General features: G+C 44.7%; 1 protein-coding gene across 2 annotated transcripts in view; it reads left to right on the plus strand.

The window, feature by feature from the left end:
* Positions 1 to 18,822, plus strand: part of LOC149315296 (E3 ubiquitin-protein ligase TRIM9) — a 74,759-nt gene that overhangs the window by 40,332 nt on the left and 15,605 nt on the right. Inside the window, exons 4-8 of one of the 2 annotated variants that reach the window (XM_089522907.1) lie at positions 8,406 to 8,516; positions 11,368 to 11,521; positions 14,655 to 14,812; positions 15,299 to 15,437; positions 18,492 to 18,683. In XM_089522907.1, the coding sequence (XP_089379033.1) occupies positions 8,406 to 8,516; positions 11,368 to 11,521; positions 14,655 to 14,812; positions 15,299 to 15,437; positions 18,492 to 18,683 (754 nt within the window). The remainder of the gene's footprint in view (positions 1 to 8,405; positions 8,517 to 11,367; positions 11,522 to 14,654; positions 14,813 to 15,298; positions 15,438 to 18,491; positions 18,684 to 18,822) is intronic. The other variant, XM_089522908.1, reaches the window with a different exon arrangement.

Here is an 18,822-nt window from a genome sequence, read left to right on the forward strand (position 1 = left end):
TGTGGACAGCTGAGAGTGATAGAAGTGTAAGAGTGAGTGCCATGGGGTATAAATATTTCCTGGCACAGATCAAGCCCTAAGACCTCTTTGGGCTACAACTCTGCTCTCTCGTAGTGAAAAGGTCTCTACTCTTTGTTGGAGTCATTCCCTCGTCTTCCATCCTGTTGGGCTCCCATCTGCGTAGGCCAAGATTACGTGCCTCAATTGACTTTTCCGTGTCCTTGGCGCTCTCTCCTTAATGTGTCTGTGATAAAGCAGTTGTCACTCTGTGATTTATACACGCTTGGCTGGGTGTGTAGCAGCAGATGGCAGTTCCTTCCATAATATTCTAAAAGCGTCAACTGCGAGGGGAGAAGCCAGAGATTTCATTATCTGGAAAGAGCAGGAACCCCGGCTTAAGCTGTAAAGAAGATAAGGAGATAAAAGATTGGTGTGCGTCGCCCTCACCCACCATCCCATATTCTGTGCTTTTGTGCTCATTTCTTCGAAGAGCCTTCCTGGGGGACACAATGCAATGAAAGAGCAGGCAATCCAAGGCCTTGGCTCTGTGTCTTTAGCCTGCAGGTTTCACAGTCACCTTTCAGTGGCTCAGGAGGCATCTTGGCTTGGCAAACGAAACTCACATCATGGATGCAGCATGTTGGAAGGGACACTAGGGGGGCATTTAGTCCAAACTCCAACAGAGGATGGCACCAGAACCAGTGGATCCAAATAAGAAGAAATCCAGCATCTGATCCAACATTTAATAAGAGTAAGAGTAAATATCTCAGATAAGGGCTGATCTTGACGCTGGTCTTTGGTCAAAGCCTATAGCAGAGGCGTCCAGTGACTCTGGAAACAAGATTATTCGGGATCGTTTTGAGTTTGTGAGTACCGAGGACGTGGACAAGCTTCTTGGTCACGTGAAAAGGACGACATGCCCCCTAGACCCATGCCCTTCTTAGTTGACCGTTCATAGAATCATAGAATCATAGAATCATAGAATCATAGAATCATAGAGTTGGAAGAGACCACTAGGGCCATCCAGTCCAACCCCCTGCCATGCAGGAAATCCAATTCAAAGCATCCCTGACAGATGGCCATCCAGCCTCTGTTTAAAGACCTCCAAGGAAGGAGACTCTATGACCTTCCGAGGAAGTGCATTCCACTGCCGAACAGCCCTTACTGTCAGGAAGTTCCTCCTAATGTTCAGGTGGAATCTCTTTTCCTGTAGCTTGCATCCATTGTTCCGGGTCCTAGTCTCTGGAGCAGCAGAAAACAAGCTTGCTCCCTCTTCAACATGACATCCTTTCAAATATTTAAACAGGGCTATCATATCACCTCTTAACCTTCTTTTCTCCAGGCTAAACATCCCCAGCTCCTTAAGTCGTTCCTCATAGGGCATGGTTTCCAGACCCTTCACCATTTTTGTCGCCCTCCTTTGGACACGTTCCAGTTTCTCAATGTCCTTTCTGAATTGTGGTGCCCAGAACTGGACACAATATTCTAGGTGGGGCCTGACCAGAGCAGAATACAGTGGCACTATTATTTCTCTTGATCTAGACACTATACTTCTATTGATGCAGCCTAAAATAGCATTGGCCTTTTTAGCTGCCGCATCACACTGTTCACTCATGTTCAACTTGTGGTCTACTTGGACTCCTAGATCCCTTTCACACGTAGTTTCATTCAGCCAGGTGTCACCCATCCTATATCTGTGCATTTTATTTTTCCGCCCTAAGTGCAATACCTTACATTTCTCTGTGTTGAATTTCATTTTGTTAGCTTTGGCCCAGCTTTCTAGTCTATTCAGGTCATTTTGAATCTTGATCCTGTCCTCTGGGGTATTAGCTGTTCCTCCTAATTTGGTGTCATCTGCAAATTTGATAAGTATGCTCCCAATTCTGTCATCCAGGTCATTGATAAAGATGTTGAGTAGCACTGGGCCCAGGACAGAGCCCTGTGGGACCCCACTGGTCACTTCTCTCCAGGATGAAAAGGAGCCATTGTTGAGCACCCTTTGGGTTCGGCCGGTCAACCAATTACAGATCCATTTAACAGTTCCTTTGTCTAGCCCACATTTTACAAGCTTGTTTGCAAGAATGTCATGGGAAACCTTGTCAAAGGCCTTACTGAAATCAAGATATACTATATCCACAGCATTCCCTTCATCTACCAAGCTGGTAATTTTATCAAAGAAAGAGATTAGGTTTGTCTGGCATGACTTCTTTCTCTGAAACCTGTGTTGACTCTTTGTGATGATGGCATTGCCTTCTAGATGTTCACAAACTCTCTGTTTAATGATCTGCTCCAGAATCTTTCCTAGAACTGATGTCAGACTAACTGGACGATAATTGTTAGGATCCTCTTTTTTCCCCTTTTTGAAGATGGGGACAACGTTTGCCCTCCTCCAGTCTGCTGGGATCTCTCCTGTTCTCCAGGAGTTTTCAAAGATTATTGCCAATGGCTCCGATATTACATTTGCCAGTTCTTTTAATACCCTTGGATGGAGTTCATCTGGTCCCGGAGACTTAAATTCATTTAGATTAATAAGGTGTTCCTCTACTATCTCTTTACTTATTCTGTGCTGAAATTCCCCTATTCTGTCCTCTGCTCCATTATCCTCAGGTTGAGCACCCTTTGCCTTTTCTGAGAAGACTGGGAGGAGATGCTGTAAAAATTGCATTACATCGTATAGTAAACACATCTCTTCGGGAGGGTATATTTCCACCTGCCTTAAAACAGGCCATAGTAAAACCTCTACTGAAGAAACCCTCCCTTGATCCCCTGTTGAGGAGTAATTACAGGCCTGTCTCCTTATTACCATTCTTGGGCAAGGTGATCGAGAGGGCAGTCGCCTTTCAGCTCCAAGTTGTCTTGGATGAAACTGATTATCTAGACCCATTTCAAACTGGCTTCAGAGCGCGACATGGAGTTGAGACCAGCATGGTCGCCTTAGTCGATGATCTCCATCTGGGCATCGACAGGGGAAGTGTAACCCTGTTGGTGCTCTTGGACATCTCTGCGGACTTCGATATCATTGACCATGGTATCCTTCTGGAACGCCTGGGGGAATTGGGCATCGGGGGCACTGCGCTCCAGTGGCTCCGCTTCTACCTCTCAGGAAGATTCCAGATGGTGAAGCTGGGGGACAGCTGCTCTCGTAAAAGAGAGCTGACATCTGGCGTCCCTCAGGGTGCCATTCTGTCCCCCATGCTATTTAACATTTACATGAAGCTGCTGGGAGAGATCATCCGGAAGCATGGAGCACGGTGTTATCAGTACGCTGATGACACCCAGATCTATCTCTCCATGTCTCCGACTGATACAGTGACTAAGGAGGGCATCTCTCCTCTGAATGCCTGCCTGGAGTCAGTAATGGGCTGGAGGAGGGAAATCAAACTCAAGCTGAATCTGGAGAAAACAGAGGTACTCGTGATAGGTGCCCCAAATCCAGGCAGGGAAATTTGCCACCCAGTCCTGGACGGGGTTACACTCCCCTTAAAGGACAACATTCGCAGTTTGGGAGTACTCCTGGACTCATCTCTACAGTTATCATCTCAAGTGGATGCGATGGCCAGGAGTGCTTGGTACTAGCTTCGGCTGATACGCCAACTGTGCCCATGTCTGGATCAAAAGAACCTTGAAACGTTAGTACATGCACTGGTAACATCTCGTTTGGATTTCTGTAATGCACTCTACATGGGGCTACCTTTGTACCAAGTCCGGAAGCTTCAACTAATTCAAAATGCTGCAGCCAGATTGGTCACGGGAACATCTAGAACCGACCATATAACACCTGTACTAAAATCTTTACACTGGCTGCCAATTAGCTTCCGGGCGCAATACAAAGTGTTGGTTGTTACCTATAAAGCCCTACATGGCTTGGGCCCGAGTTACTTGAGGGAGTGCCTCTCCCTACATAATCCGCCCCGCACCCTCAGAACAACGGGGAAATATATTCTTGAATGGCCAAAGGTAAGATTGGCAGCAACGTATCAAACAGCTTATTCAGCAATAGCTCTAACCCATTGGAACACGCTCCCGGAAGAGATTTGACTCAGTTCGACATTAGAAGCCTTTAAGAAGGCATTGAAAACTTATCTCTTCCAGGTAGCATACCCTCCCGACTCGCTGTAGAGAAATTAGTCCCTACTGGAATAACTTATCTGATGCCCGACTGCTGTTATATATGTTTTTAAACTTTGATTGTATTTTTGGATTTGTATGATATATTGTACTATGACATGGGTCATAGAGTTTTAATGACTGTGAACTGCTTTGATCTGTAGGAAAAACAGTATAAAAATAAAAGTTTTATTTATTTATTATTTATTAAGAGCAGTCCAGCAGTGGAATAGACTAGTTCTAAATGATGGTGACATGAACTCTCCTTCTATGGAGGTTTTTCAGCAGAGATTGAGTACCGACTCCCACAGATATTTGGGCTACGGGTTTTCTATATGGAAAGTCTTTGAAATGAATGGCCTCTGGGGTTCTTTCCATATCTATGTCTATCCTCAAATGACTTCAGCCTTGATTAAGCTAACTTGACTCCTGATTTTGGGAGGATGTCTTGGTTTGAATGGAAAGATGGAAAAAAGATACATAAGCCTAACAGAAATAACTGCTCATCTCTGCTATGGGAAAAAAAATTCTCTTGAGATCCCACTTCATCACAGAGAATTAGTGCCCTCCTGTGGGATGCTTGCACCATTGCAACAATACAGTGTAGACACCTTGCTTGGTCTCACCTACAGCCCTGAGGGTGGCTCTCATCTTCCTTAAATATCCACAACCGAAGCCAAAGACAGGGTGATGCCACAGAATCTCCAGCTCTGTTTATCCCAGCTCTGTGGATTTCCCCTGGCTGCCATCCTTCCTTAAACTGGTTTTGCCTCAAAGTCCTCCTGCAGCCATTTATAATTTCAGATGCTTTCTCTTGGCATTTGCTTGGTTATTTGAGATCTACATCTCTTCAGCTGTTTCCCAGAACTGTTCGTGTGCACGCACACATATATACATACCCACACAGTTAAAACTGTAATGAAACTAATATTCCATTTTATGGGATGGGTCTGGAAACTCTGAAGGAGAATGCAGAACTAAGGAGATCAGTATCAATAATGGGAATTTTTGTGGTGATTGTGCATTAGTGAGAGTCAGCATGACCTAGTGGTTTGAGTCCAATAACATCCAAACAACGATACCTTTATTGGGCCAATCAAAATGCACAATTACATGTTGCAAGCTTTTGAAGTCACACTGGCCTCTTCATCAAGCAAGGTGTTAAAACAAACAGGAGAAAAAAAATTAAGATGTTAGTCATAGACCTGCATTTTGCTGTTTCTGGTCTTAGTTCAGATGGTAGGAAGGGCTATTTGCAGGCTGCCACCTCCTCCTTTGACTATGAGGTCACTGGGAGATTTTTCAAGTCCAGGAAATTTAATGTCCATTTGCAACTCAAAGAAGATGCTTCCTTTGGAATCCATCATGCCTACTTCCTTCGTGAAGCCACAGGCTCCTTTCTAGGTAGAGAACACTGAATTTCTCAGAAAGCTTCCATATTGTGCATCAGGAAAACTTCAGGTGGTGTTGAGGGAAAGCATGCCAATCCAGTCCCAATATTAGAAAAAATTGCTTTACTTTTGTTGCAGGCAGAAGCCTCAAGTAGCAAGGTCCCAGTGCACTGGCTCTCTCTTTAGGATTCCCCTGTAGCGGCTAAAATGAGGTATCTTGAAATCCAAAAAACGTCCAGGGTGTCCAGGAAGGCTGCCAACGGACATCTGATAAGAGTGTGCCAGGCAAAGGGAAACAAAAGCAAGGCTTTACAGCAGCAAAGAAACAGTTCCAAAAGCACAATACTAGTCCAGTTTCCAATAGAGCAAAACCAAAAGCCAGTCCAGGGTCCAGGGTTCCAGAGGGCAGTTCCACAAGTCCAGTCCAGGGTCAAGAGTACCAGAGAGTAGGCCTGGTCCAAGGTCAAGAGGTCTAGGTCTATCTGAGGTCTAGGTAACAAGGTCCAAGGGAGTCAGAAAGAGCAGCTTTCCATAAAGGGATGCAGATAGGCTCTGACAAAGAGGCTCGGCGTCTGCCAGGTGTTTATAGCAAGACAGCTCCTTAACGCAGCTGCTGGATGATTAATGAGCGTTTCTCAGCTAACCTTTGGGAACGCGGAAGGCACACCCTTTCTGTCCTTCTTTGGCTGAAAGTAGGTACATCAGTATCTTAGTTCTCTATGTCTCCCAGGCCTGGAACCTCTGCTAGGGAAAGGCTGGGGTGCTGATCCACAGGGTCCACTGGAGGGGATACAACAGGGCTAGGGCCTGGCTGAGCCAACTCTCCAGGAGCTGGGAGAGCAGAGCTGGGGCCTGGCTAAGCCTCAGGTTCCCTCTGCACCTGAGGAGCCAAGTCCTCCTTATCATCCTCCAAATCCTCCTCATGACTGGCCATGACACAGGGGTAGCAGTGTTGGCCATATAGCAAATCAATAACATCCAAACCATGATACCTTTATTGGGCTAACCAAAATGTACAATTATTGTAAGCCAGCCTGACTTTGAAAGCTTGCAACATGTAATTGTGCATTTTGGTTGTCCCAATATATATATATCATTGTTTGGATATTATTGGATTTGCTATATGGCCAACACGGCTATCCCTGGAAGTTTTTTTAATGGTTTGAGTGTTGGACTAGGACTCTGGAGACCAGGGTTCAACTTGGCCCTGAAACCCACTGGGAGATCTTGGAAAGTCACATGCTCTCAGCCTCAAGGGACAGCAATGGCAAACCTTTGAACAAATCTTGCCAAAAAGAACCCCATAACCAGTTTGCCTTAGGGTCTTCTAGTGTCCTAGTCCAATGTGCAAACCACACTGGCCCTGAATTCTATCCTAAAGGATGCCAACTCAGCCAAGAGCATCTGCAAAGACTGTGGGAGACAGGAAATCTGGGAGGATCAAACCCCAGATCTCACCCATGCAAAAGAAAAAACAAATTTTGGGGGCTCCCAAGTGTCTCTGGAAGGTTTTTGGAAGGAATTTTTGCTATTTTTTTTAGCCCCATGGGGTGACTTTAGATTCATCAGAAGCCTTCTTTGATAACAAGAAGTCACTTTCCATTCGCCTCCTGTTTTTACAGAAGGCCTCTCCTAGGTCTAACATGGACCATGGGGGCTGAAAATTTGGCAGAAATGCCCCATACTCCCAGAGAGCATTTGGGGGCATTCTGAAAGAATATTCTTTTAAAAAATAAATATTTTCTTGCCCCCTGAAAGCTGTGATCCCCAGGGGGTCCTGGGGGCCACAAAAACAGCCATGGGCCACAACTAGCCCACTCCTCTGTTAGAGACATACGTTAATGAATTTCCAAGCTAAACAAGGTCAGCCATAGTTAACACTTGGATGGGAGACAGCCAATGAATACCAGGTGCTGTAGGCAACATTTCAGAGGAAGGACCTGACCAAAACATCTGGGTATTCCTTGCCTAAGAAAACTCTAGGAAATCGATGGGATTGCCATAAATCAACAGGGGATTTGAAGGCATACACGCACACGCACATGCAGCCTGAGCTGTCTCTCTCTATTTTCAATCTTCCAGCTTTGAAGGCTGCATAAATCCCAGTGGACTGTTTCTCTTCTCTCTCTCATTCTCTCTCAGAAGGCAAAGCTTGGACGGAAGTCAACAGAGCTTCTGTGGACAGAATGAGTAATTGTGGTTTGTCTTGAAGGGAGGAGAGCCGGAGCGGGGATTAAGGAATGAATTTGCAGACTCCAGCACTGGGTATAATTCCTGGGCAGGAGGTCAAAGTCATGCCATTCGCCAGATTCATGCCCTACGTGCTCTTTCTCTGCAAGCATTTAATAATATATGTTTTGACCAGGTTTTAATTTTTTCTAATGCTTTAATTGTGTTTTAACCATATCTTGTGGATTTTTAGCAATTAAAAAAAAATCATTGTAAGCTCTATTGTTTTTTGTGGGGTTTCGGGCTATGTGTCCATGTTCTAGAAGAGTTTATTCCTGACATTTCACCAGTATCTGTGGCTGGCATCTTCAGAGAATCTCACTGAAGATGCCAGCTACAGATGCAAGTGAAACGTCATGAATGAACTCTTCTAGAATATGGCCACATAGCCTGAAAACCCACAAAAAAACTGTGGATGCAGGCCATGAAAGCCTTCTCTCTCTCTCTCTCTCTCTCTCTCTCTCTCTCTCTCTCTCTCTCTCGCTTTCGCTCTCACTGCTCTCGCTCTCTCTGTTGACAGTAGATTGAGCCCCAGAAATTGCCAGGGGCAAAAGCCACCTCTCAGACCAGCTCTCTGTTATTGCTTGTGCCTGTTATATTGTTTTCCCCACTATCTGCAAGGAAGTGACCTAGCTGTCAGCTTCTGAATGCTTTTACTATCTCTCTGTTGTACTGCAGGTGGTGCGAGACCAGATTTCTCACTGCACCGTGAAGCTGCGCCAGACCACTGGCCTCATGGAGTACTGTCTGGAAGTCATCAAGGAGAACGACCCCAGTGGATTCTTGCAGGTCAATGTTTCTTCTTTTCCTTTCCATACTCTCAAGGTGGATTTTTCTCTTTGCATTGCTCTTGTCCCACCACCTGGCGACTTGGTGGTCTGTGGCTGGATCGACATTGCAGAATTAATACAATTTGACACTACTTTAACTGCCATAGCTCAGTGCTATGGAATTCTGGGATTTGTAGCTTTGTGAGCTATTTTGCCTTCTTTGCCAGAGAGCTCTGGTGACACAACAGACTACAAATCCCAGGATTCCATAGGATGGAGCCATGGCAATAAAAGCTTTGTCAAACTCAATTAATTCCACAGTGTGGCAGAAGCCTATGTCCTAAATCCACTTGCTAGTCCCAGCTAATACTGATGAAAGTTAAAGAGTGCAAAAGCAGGGTTGTAACTGAACATTAAGAAAACCAAAATAAGGACCACAAAAGAGTGACATAATTCTAAAATTCTGAGCACCACAATTCCAGAAGTATATTGTCAAGCTGGAATACATCCAGAGAACAACACCTAAGTATAGGATCTGCAAACCACCAAGCTCTGTCAGAAATGGCTAAGGAAGCTGAGAAGATGGAGGGGTGACATGATAGCCATCTTTAAATATCTGGAGGGAGGTCATGGAGGGAGCAAGTTTCTTTTCTGCTGCTTCCGAGACTAGGACACGAACCGAAGGATTGAAGATGCAAAAAAAAAAAAAAAAAAGAGAATTCACCTAAATATTAAGAAGGACTCCCTATATTGTAAGAGTTGTCCAACAGTTGAACTGTCTCTGCCTTGGAAGGTCATGGAGTCTCCTTCTTTGGAAACCTTGAAACAGAGGTTGAATGGTCATCTCTTGGGAGTGCCTTAACCCCTGCAGATGGGTGGACTACATGTCCTTTGTAGTCCTTTCCAAAGCTAGACGATGAAGAGCTTGAGAGTGAAGGAAGGTGAAAGGAAAAAAATCAATTTATTTGAGATGTGGTGCTGGAGAAGAGTTCTACAGCTACTGTGGGCTGCCAAAAAGACAAATAAATGGGCCCAAGAACAAGACAGAACTCTCAACAGTATCCAAAACGATTAAACTGTAATTCTTTGAACATCCCCCTTTGGACATATCATGGGAAAAACAGCTCTAATTAGAAATTACAATAATGCTTGAAAAGGTGGAAGGCAGTAAAAATGATGAGCATCTCATTAGTTGACCGGCCGAACCCAAAGGATGCTCAACAATGGCTCGTTTTCCTCCTGGAGAGAAGTGACTAGTGAGATCCCACAGGGCTCTGTCCTGGGCCCAGTACTATTTAACATCTTTATCAATGACCTGGAGGAACAGAATTAGGGGTACACTAATACTCCAGAGGACAGGATCAAAATTCAGAATGCCCTAAATAGATTAGAAAGCTGGCCCAAAGCTAACAAAATGAAATCCAACACGGAGAAATGTAAGGTACTGCACTTAGGGCGTAAAAATAAAATGAACAGATATAGAATGGGGGACACCTGGTTGAACGAGATTTATATGTGTGAAAGGGTTCTAGGAGTCCAAGCTGACCACAAGTTGAACATGAGTCAACATTGCGATGCGGCAGCTAAAAAGGCCAATGCAATTTTACGTTGCATCAATAAAAGTATAGTGTCCAGATCAAGGGAAGTCATAGTGTCACTCTATTCTGCTTTGGTCAGACCCCACCTGGAATTCTGTGTCCAGTTCTGGGCACCACAATTCAAAAAGGACATTGAGAAACTGGAGCGTGTCCAAAGGAGGGCGACTAAAATGGTGAAGGGTCTGGAAACCATGAATCCCTATGAGGAACGACTTAGGGAGATGGGGATGTTTAGCCTGGAAAAGAGAATGTTAAGAGGTGATATGAGAGCCCTGTTTAAATGTTTGAAGCAAGAGGGAGAAAGCTTGTTTTCTGCTGCTCCAGAGACTAGAACGCAGAACAATGGGTGCAAACTGCAGGAAAAGAGATTCCACCTCAACATTAGGAAGAACTTCCTGACAGTAGGGAATCATAGAATCATAGAGTTGGAAGAGACCGCAAGGGAATACACTCCCTCAGAGTGTAGTGGAATCTCCCTCCTTGGAAGTCTTTAAATAGAGGCTGGATGGCCATCTGTCAGGGATACTTTGATTTGGATTTCCTGCATGGCAGGGGGGTTGGACTGGATGGCCCTTGTGGTCTCTTCCAACTCTAGGATTTCATGAGTCTATGAATCTATGATTACAGATGGTACATCCAGACTGTAGAAATAATGCAGTTTGACACCACTTTAAGTGCTATAATTCCATCTTTTGGGTTCCGGGGGTTTGTAGTTTTACAAGATCTTTAGCTTTCTCCTAGCATCTCACAAAACTATAAATCCCAAGTTTCTGTAGGATGGAGCCATAGCAGTTAAAGTGGTGTCCAACTACATTATTTCTACAATTCAAAGACATAGCTATGTTAGTCTGGAAAATCAGTTTGCAAAGGGGTCTTGCAGCACCTTTGAGACTAATTGAAAGAAAGAAGTTGGCAATATGAGCTTTTGCAGACTTGAATCTACTTCTCATATGCAGTGGAGATGCAGTGGAGATCCAACTTTAATTGAGAAAGAGCTGGGTGCACTGAATTTGCAATACCTGAGCAGGGCTGTTGAGAAGAGGATCTCTTGGAGGTCTCTCATGCAGAGGATCCCCATGAATCAAAGTCAAAATAATGGTGCATAGCAATGTTCCAGCTAAAGTAGACTCACTGTATTGATGGCTAGTAGATCAACACCTATGTCAATTCCTTTAATTCAGTGGGTCTACTCTAGGACTATCAAGTGGATTTAGCTGCTTATATTGATCCAGTCTTACCATAGACCGTTCTTCTGGTCTTCTTTGCCATTAGATTTCTGATGCACTGATCCGAAGGGTTCACCTGACAGAGGACCAGTGGGGCAAAGGGACGCTCTCCCCAAGGATGACCACAGACTTTGACCTGAACCTGGACAATGCCCCCCTGCTGCAGTCCATCCACCAGCTTGACTTTGTGCAGATGAAAAGTAAATGTATTCATTTTATGTTTTGCCACATCAGAAGCATAAGTCGATAGCATCTGACCACAAAAACCAGCTTTAAAATAAACATAGATGGCAGGGAGAGAGCAAAGGGATAGGCCTGATATGCCCCCTGCACATTAATCCCTCCCTCCTGGATGCCCTGAATGGGATTGGGAGCACGTTCCCATTGGAAGCACCCCAATAAAACCCGGTGTTTTAGAAAAGAAATGGGGGAAAACTTGATCTTGAAAAAAAACAGATTAAAGGGGATATGTGCTGCCCCCCCCCCTTGAATTCAGGTCGGGAAAAACTGGCACAAGTGTGAACAACCCCATTTTAAACTGGTTTGCAAACCAGTTTATAACATAGGCGTTTATCAAACGGGGTGGTTACCAGCTCAGATCCAGGGCGAGTGCGAATCGAGCGATGCGGATTCACGTTATAACGTGAATGTGTTTTCACACCTGGTTGTCCTTCCGAATCGAGCGGTTGCAGAGTCAGTTCGAATCACGTGATGCGGATTCACGCAAAGTGGAGTGTATTACCACACCATACCATACCATGCAGATTTGAACGATTCGAATCAGCAGGCTTGCGCATGCTCAGTGGGGCTTTGAACGGGTTGCAACCTTTTACGGGGTGAAGCGGCTAGATAAAAAACTGAATTACGTTATAACGTAATAATAATAATAATAATAATAATAATAATAATAATAACGTGAAACATGCCTTATCTCAGCGCTAACGGAGGGGATCGCTCCCCAGCCCCGGTTGCCTTTTCAAGAAAACCACATGAGAAGTTTGCCTTAAGGTTGCTGTTAGTTGCCAATGACTTGAAAGCACACAGCAACAACTGCAATTTCATCCTGCCCCCTTTCACCTGCCTCTTTCACTTGAAAACAGAAAGGATCATCAGAAGGAAATGGGGGGAAATTGCAGCGCCACATCATGGGAAATTTGCAACCCGGGGTTTTTGCGGTGGGGTTCCAGAGCACAAGCAAATTGACACTCCACACCAGAACAATACGCAGTGAATTCAAATCAACCCTCAATGCGAATCCTGTAAACTCGCTTATCTAGCTAACTCCCAAAAATGAGGAGCCAGTAAGGGTTCAGTCCGGAAGCACCACGGAAGCACCACGGAAGGAGCTCCCATTGAAAGCAGCGTGGTGTGAAAATACACTCATGTTATAACGTGAATTTGCATCGCTCAATTCGCACTCACCCTGGATCTGAGCTGGAAAAACCTCGTTTGATAAACGCCATAGTGTGCACAGCCCCTAAGCCTGCTCTGTGTATATTTTCTGCATACATATTGAACAGATAGGATGATAGAATGCATCCTTGCCTGACTCCTTTGCCAATTGGGAATCACTCTATAGCCTCTTTAAAATGTAGACTGAAATCCAGAATGTGTTCGTTGTCCAGCTGTCTGGTCAACATGGCAGCTAGCTAGTTATAGCTTTCCCCAGGCCATGTTTGTGTGCAGCAAACTTGATCTGCCACATTACAAAAAGTGGGAAATGAATCTAACTGGGCACAAACATTCCTTCATTCACTTAGCATTCATTCCAAGATTGATGTTTCTATATTTATCCCACTGGGCACACAATCTCTCCCTATCTGATCTTTGCCCATCTGCCTGCTTTTGCATTCATCCTTGTCCTCTTTGCCAGCTCTGTTCCATTTCCACATGATTGAAAGCCCATTTGGAGAGCCACGGCAAAGCAAAGAGGACACAACAGACCTGCGTTTCTCACCGGAGTGTGTGTGTGTGTGTGTGTTTGTGCATGTGTGTGTGTGTGAGTATGTGTGCGCTCCATCTGCCTACTATAGTGGCACTTTTAAGCTTTGCAAAGTAGAGAAATCCAGAAAAATGCCTTTTCCAGATATGGTAAAATTAGCTGGTTTCCTTGAGTTTACAGGGAACTAGGTCTTCTGTGGCTATTCATCTCAATTTAACTACTAAATGAAGGACCTCATTTCAAATTCAACTAAACTTCCCTTTTTAAAAAAGTACTGTATATACTCATGTATAAGTCTAAAAATTTTAGTCAAACGTGCACATGACTGAATTGAGCAGTTTTGCTATGGCTATGAAACCAATGTAGCGTAGTGGTTTAAGCAGTGGATTATGACTCTGGAGATCAGGGTTCAAATCCTGGCTTGGCCATGTAACCCCATTGGGTGACCCTGGGTAAGTCACACTCTCTCAGCCTCAGATGAAGACCATGGCAAACCCCCACTGAAAAAATCTTGCCATTAAAACCCTATAATAGGTTTGCCTTAGGGTTGCCATAGTTGGAAAGGCAAACAACAACAACTTCAATGTTCACCAAGGGTCTGTTGTGACATTGCAACATACAAGCATCCATTTCACAACAGTAGCTAGCAAATTGACTGGTGTCCCCACAGTCTGATGTGCAATGGACATCATGCACATTGAGGTCCTCCCCAGTGTGCATCTGGATGTCATTTAGGAAGACGCACAGCACAGGAGGGGGCTGATGTGCATCAGAGGTGATCAGTGTACACCAGAAGTGCCCAATGCAGATCAGAAATATCCAGTGTGGATTAAAAGAGCCTCCTTGGTGATGTCCAGATGCATGTCTTTGCAGTTTACTCACAGGGTTCCATTACATTTCTGCAACATAGCTGCAGACTCATATAGTCCCAGAGCATAAGCTATGATGTACGCACTTGGTTTAAAATTGGGACTCACAGTTTCCCCCATCCCAGATGCAGCATCTCATTGAAAGAGAGGCATGGCCAAGGCATCTGGCTGAACAGATTTTTTCCCCAAGAGCAGCTGGTGTCTTCCTTATCAATGGGGTGGGGAATATGGGTTTGATTTCAATCTGAACTTTAAGGCACTAAACTCCATTTTTCAATATAGCTTGAGGACCTTATGTAGCTCAGCTTGTTTAAAACCCCAGGTATGGACTCACCTCCCCACTGACATGGAAGTGACTCAGAAATTCCATCTCCTGTTGCTGGTTCCAGCCTCTGTTCATTTTTGTTGTTGCTCTGGTTAAGTGAATTGTTCGACTCCAGCCAAATGCTTGCAGGACTTGGAGGCTGAGCCTTCCATCATAGGTGGTGGTAAGAAGTCAGGGTTACACTAATTTCTGTTTAGCTTCCTCCCCAGTACCGGCGGCTCCGAACCTTCAGCTGGAAGAAAGCTGCACCCACAACAACAGCGCCACCTTGTCATGGAAGCAGCCGCCTCTGTCCACGGTGCAGGTGGAAGGATACATTCTGGAGCTGGATGATGGGAATGGTGGTCAGTTCAGGGTAAGGATAATGGACAGGCATCTGTATGGCTGGCAGGTCCAAACCAGAACTCACTCGCTCTCAATTAAAAAGACATTTGTGATGCAAGACAATGGCCAGAAACTTGTCAGTGGCTTATGCATGTGTGAATTACTCTGTCATGCATCCCCCTTGAGATGTCTAAACTGTATGTCTAAATGGTCAACTCATGTCTTAAGTTATTACAGTGCTAGAAAAAAGTCATTCTTAATTTGTAGGGAATGCCCTCATTTTGCTCCCTCTCCCCTGTAGCCAGGCCCTCCAGGTGCTGTTAAACTTGAGCTTCCCCAGTCCTAGCTAACACAGCCAATGGTGTGTGGAATGCTGGGACTTGCAGTTCCACAATGACTGGAGGGCTATATGGTTCCCACTTTTGCACTCAGTATCTCTCCAGGCCTTGGCTAGGCTAGAAGACTGTTCTGTGACCTGACCCACTTCTAAGGTAGCTTTCTTGCCTTTGGTGTTTAGGAAGTGTACGTTGGAAAGGAAACCATGTGCACTGTGGATGGCCTCCACTTCAACAGCACTTACAGCGCACGGGTCAAGGCCTTCAACAAAAGCGGGGTCAGCCCCTACAGCAAGACGCTGGTCCTGCAGACCTCTGAAGGTGAGTCAGGATGGGGGTTCTGCCACCATAAACCATGGAGAGGGGAGATGCCGATCCTGAGATCACTCTATATGTATATTCTAGTACTGAGGGCACTTTCTTGGACACACCACCACTGAAGAAAACAACATCATGGAAAGAATATCAGTCGCATACCTCATCCGGCCCATCTTCTTTCCCCCTTTTGTTCTTAAAATGTGCTGTGCAAGTAAATTTGTTCTATTGATGTCCTGAGTGAGGCTCTTTTTCATATCTAGATTGAAAACTGGCCTCCCAGAACTTCAGTCTGCCTCCAATCTCTTCTTCTTTTAGCTCTCCACTGCCCCTCTCCCTTGGCCACCGCCGTCTTCTTCACAGCATATAAATACTTCCTGATTTCAAATTCCTGAGAGTTTTTTTAAATGAAGAGATTCCCTTAAGATACTGTATAGATGATTTAAGACAGCCATCTCTAACCTGGGACCCTCAAGATTTGTTTGGCTGCAGCTCCTATCAGCAGCAGCTAATGGCAATGCTGGCTAAAGAGTGTGGGAATTTGTAGTCCAATACATCTGGAGGGCACTAGTTTGGGGAAGACCTAATCTATCTATCTATCTATCTATCTATCTATCTCCATATCTCTGTCTGTACCTGTATTAGGGTTTCCAGGTATCCGTTATAAGATATATCCCTTGTTTAAATTGGATGGCTTGTCCCTTATAGGACTTGGGTGTGTCCCTTATTATAAGGAATGAACCCTATTTGAAGGATGGAAAACTTGTCCATTTTTTATTGACTGAACTAGATATTAGATAATCCCCGTATTTTGGGGTGTGGACCCTTCATAAAGACAGAAATGTGGGTATCATGTAATTTATGAATGCAGACAATGTGTTAATTTTACAAAGAGGTACATGGCTAGATTAACTGAAAGCAATCTTTTCATTTAGTATTTCAGTAGATCACAAACTAATTAACAGCTACTTCCTGATTGTCAACCCTAAATATTGTGGATTTTAATTATCCCTTATTGTTATTTTGAAAACCTGGCAACACTAATCTCTCTCTGTCTCTCTGCTATCTCTCTGTCTTGCTAAATCCTGTTGTTAGTTCCAACAACAGTAAACACATGAAATCAATTGGTTTTACCGATGTGTTAACTTGCCATTTAACAATGAATTCATTAGGTCTGCTCCAGTTGGGACTAACCACTTGGGTTCAGGACTCCCTGGAGATGTGTATAGCTGGCATCATTTTCACATGGTTAAAAAAGTAGAACGAAGGATCCAACATTTATAACTCTGATGACCGTTTTCTAAAACTTTCAAGCCATGCTACCCTATTTTCTGCTGTGCGATAAGACTTGAGGACTATACTTTAGACCTGTGGTTTTCAAACTTCTCTTTGTTATGTCCTCACAGTCATTTTATCAATGCACCTGGGTCCAACTGTGATAGACACCAAAAACCCATTTTCCCATAGAAGGGCATTTATGTGTTTGTAGGCATTCTGGTATCCGTTCCGGACCCCCCCCCCCCCCCGTGTAAGGCAAATTCCAGCTATGCTCAAGCCCCATTCATTTGAATATGGCTTGTGCGCATGGCGGTGCATGTGCGCCACGGGTGCACGCCCCATTCATTTGAATGAGATGTGCCACCCCTTACTCCCCATGCACTCCTTATGGCTTGTAATTGTTAGAAAAACCCTTTATCCCACATAGGCTTTGGCCCCATGTGCTGTTTGTGACACCTGGATCAAGGATCCTAAGTCTGAAGCCTGTCATGGCTGTAGGAATCATTTGGACTGTAGAATGCTTCTCTTCTTTGAGCAAAACTGACTGGACCAATGAATCCATGGCCAAGGCAGTGCTGAAGTTGCTTCTGTGGGACTGGATGATGATAATATGCCCAAGGGGACAGTTTTACACAAGCACAGAATGGTGGCCTGTGGTTTCCATGTCAGTGGGCTGGTAGATCCACTCCAGGTTTTAACCTCAACTTTAACATGCTGTCCAAGATGCAGAACCTGTTCCCCAGAATAGGTTAATCACCTCGGATAGCTCCTTTAAACTTTTTACAAAGACTGAGAGTGGATTTATGTCCCACATTGACACAGGGGGAAAATGGGAGAACCAGCCACCATTGCATTAGCCCTGCATTTTCGTATCATTTGTCAGGAACTGAACTTCACCTCCCCTGTTTTGTTCCTGCTAGATTAACAGTTTTGTAAGGCACTGCTGGATGCATTTTGAGGAAACTGTCCTGAAGCAGAGAGGTTCATCAGTAAGAAATGACAAAACTATTGCAGGACCGTGGGCGTTGCAGGACCTTGGAAAGCTCCCTGGGGTCTGCAGAGGTTGCTCCAGGGATGCGCCTGGTATCCACAAGCAGGATCTGATGAGACTGCCATGCTTTGGCTGTAAGAGAAGCGCCCAGAAATGTAAAAGAACACTGTGACTTGACAGACATAAACCAGGATTCCAGATGTATGCCCTTCTAAAGTGATTTTCTCCAAGAGAAAGCAGTCTATCGTAAGCAAGGCTGCCAAGCTGATTCAAGGCTCTTTGGTTATGCATTCATTTCTAGAGATGTTGGGTGGCTCCCATGTTAGCAAAGTGGTAAAACTGTGCCAGGTTTTAATCCAAACTTGAAAGGAGACATCTAAGGCCCTGAACCTATTTTGGAGGCTAGGATTCAGCCCCCTGAATAGTTCCAACGGAGTAAAACCAGGAGCTGATTCACTGTTCTGTTGACATGATAACCAACCTGAGCTTTGCTTGATCATTTAGTGAAATATTTATATCTCATCCTTAATCGATTTGATGGGATCCCCTTTGATTCATGTCCCACCTGGATGCAGTTCAAAAAAAGAGAGTAATTCTTCTAAGTTACCAAACTATGGTCCCATATTATACTCCAGAACCAGAGTCATGTATGTTAATTTGCATCGGTCAGCTCTTCCATCCAATGGCATTTGTATAGGGAGAGAATCTGGGAATTTGCTGGAATCACTTCCATGGTGATGCTGTATGAACAGAGCTCTGACCTTGAGTTTGCCTTCCTATCTTACGTTTAGACTCCGAACCCGAGGAGCAGGCCCTGACTTTCCCCGTGGGTTTGGAAAGACTGCAGCTGCGTAGATCCAACCCTTTCTCTTCTACCCTTAACCTGCAAAACAGCTTTCCGGGGAGATCCTACTTTGAGCTCAGAAACTCGTCCCACCACCAAATGAGCTTGCATTCCTCTTTACAATCTCTGAATTCGGCTGGTGGGTGAAACCGAGCACGCCGGGCATTGCCTCTTGAGCTGTGCTTCTGAAAGTCCCCTGTTTCTTATGTTTTTGTTGCAGGGTTAACTTCGTGTTTTGTGGCTGGTTTGCTTCTGCATTTCCTTTTTGGATTGTTTGT

The sequence above is a fragment of the Sceloporus occidentalis genome, unplaced genomic scaffold (genome assembly GCF_023333645.1).
Source record: "Sceloporus occidentalis isolate IW3139 unplaced genomic scaffold, rSceOcc1.0.p SCAF_4, whole genome shotgun sequence".
Classification (NCBI taxonomy): Eukaryota; Metazoa; Chordata; class Lepidosauria; order Squamata; family Phrynosomatidae; genus Sceloporus; species Sceloporus occidentalis.